Here is a 6,000-nt window from a genome sequence, read left to right as displayed (position 1 = left end):
TCTGATCCTGAAGGGAACATCCACCCTTTTCAGAAATGCAAAGCAGCAACAAGCAAGTGCAGAGTCAGCAGGCAGCCAAAGAGGACACTTTATGTTCATTAAATCCTGAACTGATGACCCTAAGACTTCTACCAGAACACACGCTATGCAACAGTTCCCATCTTACACTACGGGGATGTGCCTCATCTTTCTCCTTCGGCGCACCTGTCGGATTCAGGACACTGACCTGTGGGATTAGCAGCCCCATGCTTAATCCACAGTACCACCAGGCTGCCTCATAAGGACACAAGCAGAGTTATTTTTTTTCCCATTCCTAAAATCGCAAGAATTGTGGTGGAGATATGATTGAAACTTAGCCTCAGGCTTCCAGGACAGAGCTCTTTCACTCTTAAAAATGGTCTCTGTGATGATTTGACTTGGCTTAGCTCTTTCTGAAGGAGCTCTGGTGGCATGGAGGATTATGCATTGAGCTGCCACCTGCAAGGTCAGCGGTCCAAACCCAGCCAATGACACCTTTTGCTTCGGAAACATATTTATAGACTTGGCAACACCAAGAAGCAGTTCTGCTTGTCTTACAGGGACACTATGATTTGGAACCAACCTGGCGGCATTGGCATTTTGTTGTTGTTTTAAATCTCAAAGTAAAACATTTGAGTTCCAAATAGATAAGCTGATTAATTGAGACCATTATCCTGACTCCCTCCTGTTTCTTTCCATCTTTGGTTAACTCAGTTTTTCTTAACCAGTTATTTCTACAAGCAGAAACAGAAAATCAGGGACCTCATCTGAAAACACTAAGAAACTTCTATCCTCTTAAATTTGTTCATCGTATTTTACCAGACTCAGGTTTTTGTTTTGTTTGTTTCTTTTCTCCTAAGAAAAAAAGGCCACTCCTTAGTTTGTCACCTGCGGCGGCCTGTGTTTCAGTGGTGCTGGAAACTTTGCCCCAGCACTGCAAGTATCAGCAGGGCCGCCAAGGTGACCGCTTTCACCGGAGCTTCCTCAGAAGACCAGCCTTCTGGGGATGAACTGAGGACGTGACCAACAGCAGTGGACACTGTCAGATCGCACTCCTCAGGCTGCAGGGTGCTCAGAACCCCATGGAGGAAGGAAGATCTCCTCCAAGGAGTCCCTGGAGGAGTGGCGGGGATGAAGCTCAGCTGTCAGGACCTTCATTTGCTGGTGGGGCATCACCAAAATGAGAAAGGACAGCCGCAAACATCGATTCGTCTTCAGAAAGCGGAATGTACAGAGTGTGCATCTAGGAAAATTGGAAACTGTCAGCGCTGGGATGGGATGCATAGAGATGGATCTCCTAGGCATTAGTGAACTGAGTGGATGGGTATTGGCCATTTGGGGTGAGACAACCATAGGTTCGTTATGCTGGGAAGGACAAGTTCAAGAGGAATGGCATCACATTCATCGTCAAAAAGGACATTTCAAGGTCTGTCGGGAAGTGCAATGGGCTGGGACAACATCTGTGTACTCACTAGGAAACCCAGTTAATTCAGACAGCAACCACTGAAGCCAGTGATGGTGGACATCTGCACTCTGCTGTGAGAGCAGGGGACGTCAGAGAGATGCTTGGCTGTCTTTTATTGACTGTGCAAAGGCAGTCAACTGCACGGATTACAAGAAAGTAGCGTTGACATTGTGGAGAATGTGAATTCCAGAACACATCACTGTGCTCCCGAGGAATCTGGCCATAGACCACGGTGCAGTCGTTCCAGCAGAATAAGGGAACACTGCCTGGTTTAAAGTCTGGGAAGGTCTGTGCCAGGGTCATGTTCTTTCACCGCGCTTGTCGAGCTGGATGCTGAGCAAATGAACTGAGGAGCTGAGTTCTCGGAAGAAGAATGAGGTGTGTGTGGCGTTTGGATCAGGGCTCATTAACAACCTACAGTGTGCAGGCGACACAACCTTGCTTGCTGAAAGTGAGGAGGACTTGCTGCTAAAGAGAAGCCTGCAGCCTTCAGTATAGATCGTAACTCAACATAAAGCAAACAAAAATCCTCACAAGCGCACCAATGCCCAACGCCATGACAAAAGGAGAAAAGACTGAAGATGTCAAAGATTTCACTTTACTTGACCCACAAGCAGTGCTCATGGAAGCCCCAGTCAAGAAATCCAGCAACACATTGCTCCGGGCAGATCTGCTGCCGAGACCTGTTTACAGTGTTGAAGGTCACAGATGTCTGTCTGAGGAGTCAGGTGTGCCTGACCCAAGTCACGGTATTTTCATTGGTCTCATGGGTGTGTGAAAGCGTCCGATGACCAGGGAGCCGGGGAAGAACGGATGTGCTTTTAGGACGCCGTTGGTGAACAGACTGAAAGCGCGGACTGTCAGAAGCACAGAAGGGACTACTTGGAAGGACACCCTGCGCCGTAAGGTAGAGGCTCAGGGAAAGAGGAAGATTCTCAGGTAGATGGACTGACACAGTGGCTGCAACAATGGGCTCAACCATAACCATTTTGAGGATGGTGCCGGCCTGGGCAGTGTTTTGTTCCTGAGTCAGAGATGGCGCCTAGCAGCAACATAGCAACCAGCAAAACCAAGCATCGCATTTCATCTTACATGGAAGGAGCTACGAATGTGTACCTGTGCTTTCTTCTCCCTCCTCCTCCCCCTCCTCCTCTGCCTCCACCACACACTTCAGCAGGCGTCAACCGATTGCTCTCACTAAAGTTTCAGTACCCGGTTCCTGCCACTCCCTCACCACTGTGTCCCCAAACTGACTTTCACATCAACTGAATGACCCCAGTCACAAGTCGAATGCAAACTCTCTGAGGCCCTCCAAGAGAGTAATCGCTGTGCGAAGTGTTTGTAGTCAGCTTAAACTCCAACTCTCCAGTGTTTGCTGGCCCGGGAGTCACGGTGACCTGAAGCGCATGCTTGAAAATCAGGCCCAGGTGAGCACTGTCCGCTTCGTGGGTTTCACCAGACAGCTGCCAGCGCCGTGAATACTGTGGCGCCTTCTCGAGTCACGCACAGAAAGGGCCTCGGGATTGTCTGGGCAGATGTCACCCGAGGTGCCTGCCGGTGCAGACAGACTCTGCGTTTCGGCCTGTGAATGGGGCCGACGAAGGTGAGCCATGTGGCTGTTTGGGTGAGACTGTAACCCTGGGGTGTCAGATGCTCTCCTCACGGAAGTCATTCTCAAGAAGAGGTCGAATTTCAGGGATTTGTTATTGGGGAAAAAAGCTTATGGACATGCAATCCATGTAGCATACAGATAGTTTAAACACACTAATGAAACCCTCTGAACTGCTCTGGCATTAGACCCACCAGTGCCCTTTTAGGGAATCATTTCGTTATTTGGAATGCTTCATGTGGGCATTTACCATCTGGATGCTTGGCAGGGTCAGGAAACCATCGTGCTGGTGAGGTCTGAGGATCTTTGCCTGTCTCGGGGAAACATAAGGAAACAGAGGCTCCTGAGAGGCAAGGATGGAGAGCTTGTCTTACATTCCTTGGGCGTGTTGTCAGAGACACTGGTTCCTGGAGAAGGACGTCGTGTTTGGGAGAGGAAGACCCTCCCGGAGAGGGGCTGACACCGTGGCTGCAATAATGAACTTCGGCACAGGAACAGCTGTCAGGATGGCGCAGGACCGGGCAGTGTGGCGCTCTGTTCGCTGGCACCTAACAACATTGTTTTTGTGATTATTCGTCATCGAAAAATAACAACTCACGTCAGAGATGCACACACCAAGCTCGAGGCGAATGACCAAACAGGTGCCTGTCCGGCTGCTTCTGGCCCTTGGCGACTCCCTGGGACGGATGGCTATCTGCCCTCGGTGTGACGGGACTGCCACCCTTTCTCTTAGCGGCCGAGCACGCAGTTGTAGCACACCGTCAAGGACACGTTGCTCACCTTCTGATCTTCAAGCAGAGGGGACGTAGCAGGAAAGGCAATGTCTGCCTGCAGTCTCGCCGTGAACAGAGATCTGCGGCCTGCCCCACAGCCGGCAGCTATTGGTCTAGACTCGGTTCAGATGCAGAGCCACACTTGGCATGTCTAATGTCCTCCAAAGCTTCGGCCTGTCTGTGCCCCGGTCTTTCTATGCCTTGGACGCACCCTTTAATGCCTTTTCATAAGAATGGCAGTGTCCAAGTAAACCAGTCACTCAAGTTGGCACTCCCCTCCCTCATGAGGTTCTGTATGACCTCCGATGGCTGTGCCTCTCCACTTCTCCACCTGACCAGGCAAGGTCCCGCAGAACAGCTGCCTGGGTCCGGGTCATCCTGGAGGCGCAGCATTGCCACAGCGTTGACCACAGACCCAGCCGCCCTCAGGGCCGCCTTTCCCTCTCCCACCAGCACAGGACAAGAGGGCTGTCCCTGTTGCTCTACAGCGCCCTGGCTGATTGTACTCTGTGGCTCTCAGGTGCAGCGTCTTCCTCACCATGAATGCAGATTCTCTGTGTGCTCCTTCCCGTTCATTTCACCATCCTGACCTCTGGATTTCCTTGTCTCGTGTGAATGGCTAGTCTGAACATGCTCCATGTTCTGAAAATGGTTCTCATCATACTTGAAATGGATCTTTTCTGTGGGTTTAAAGTTCTCCAGGCAGAAACTAAGATTTCTATTATTTCCTCGTGTGTAACTCCCAGGGAATCTGCCCCGGGGCAGACCATGTACTCTCACTTTTCTCCACTGTCCAGTGAGACTAATGATCCTATCTGCCTCTACCGACCGATTCTCAAGGACGTCATGCGGATCAATAACAATGCTTGTGAAGAGCTTGGATACACAGCGAGGGGCTATGTGAATGATAGTGAGGCCATACATTAAAACGATGTTGAGCCAAAAGATTGATTTTGTACAAACGAGGGTCTCCCTGCTGCGTTCTGTGAAGTGGGTCAGGGCTGTGCTCTGCGGTCTTCCGCAGAATAAGCCACACAACAAAAATGGAAGACCCTCACCAGTCATATGCTGACATGGGACTGGAGCTCATATTTAGAGGCATATTCCTGAGCAACACTTCTGAAACGAATATTAAGTAAAAACTTTTGGTTAGAAATAGTTTCCAAATGATTCCAAATATATACAGCAGTAGGTTGTAGATAATCCCGCTTTCCCTTCACACTTTTCTGTATTTCTAAACCTTTCTGAAAGGAACGTATACTGGTTTTATAATTTTACAAAAACAATGAAACAAAAATAGGATGATTCATCCACTTTGTTTAGATCCTGAGAACATTGACATAGCAGAGTTTTAGAAATGTGAAACTTGGAAAGCGCTGGAACAATTGTCATGGGCTTTTACCACGACGCTGCTCGTCGTTGGCTGAGGAGGTTGGCAGGGACAGGTGCGCCCGTTTGTGTCCAGTTCATGTGCACGACCGATCACGGGTGACGTGAACTAACCAAAGTCAAGCATCGGGACACTCTTTTGGGGTGTATTTATTTTATTCCTCATTTTCTAGTTTTGGACACTGTGTGGAAACGCCTTGACTGTGAAAAGAGGGATATTTGGCAGAACAGGGGACCTTCAGACCATCCTTTGCCTCGCCTGTGCCAAAGAAGACGTCACCTACTCCGGTGCTTTAAACGGCGATGTCTACGTGTGGAAGGGGCTTGCCCTGGTCCGCACCATCCAGGGCGCACACAGTGTGAGTCGCGGGGCGGGGACGCGGCCCACGGGTTCTGTGGGCGGGGGCTGTAAGGTGGGATCGCACATTCCTGCGTTCTTTTTTCTGATCGCTCAGGATCCAAGGACTTTGCCGGATACTCTCTTCAACAGGAACATTTCCAAAATTATTTTTGATCCCCTGAAAGAAATACATATTTCAAAAGTATCAGCTCTGAACTAGTTAGGCTACAGATTAAGTAATGCTTTATTCGCCAGCTTGACAGGGACCACTTTTGAGCAGACCAAACACAGCACTTTGCTGTGGAAGAGCATCTGCAGGTTATGAAACGTCTTCAGGTCTGAAGGACGTCTTCAGCTGATGTCCGTCCCACAAGCCGACCAGATGCCCTCTGAGCTCTGAGCGCTG

The 6,000-nt window shown here is 49.7% G+C and overlaps 1 protein-coding gene across 1 annotated transcript in view; it reads left to right on the top strand.

The window, feature by feature from the left end:
• EML6 (EMAP like 6) overlaps positions 1–6,000 on the top strand; it is a 188,246-nt gene that overhangs the window by 56,554 nt on the left and 125,692 nt on the right. Inside the window, exon 4 of the mRNA XM_045294098.1 lies at positions 5,428–5,613. Within this exon, the coding sequence (XP_045150033.1) occupies positions 5,428–5,613 (186 nt within the window). The remainder of the gene's footprint in view (positions 1–5,427; positions 5,614–6,000) is intronic.

This window comes from Echinops telfairi, unplaced genomic scaffold (assembly GCF_000313985.2).
Source record: "Echinops telfairi isolate 266 unplaced genomic scaffold, ASM31398v2 ScPeMD7_2573;HRSCAF=3158, whole genome shotgun sequence".
NCBI lineage: Eukaryota > Metazoa > Chordata > Mammalia > Afrosoricida > Tenrecidae > Echinops > Echinops telfairi.
The sequence above is the reverse complement of the archived record's forward strand: the minus strand, read 5'-3'. Positions and strand labels throughout refer to the sequence as shown.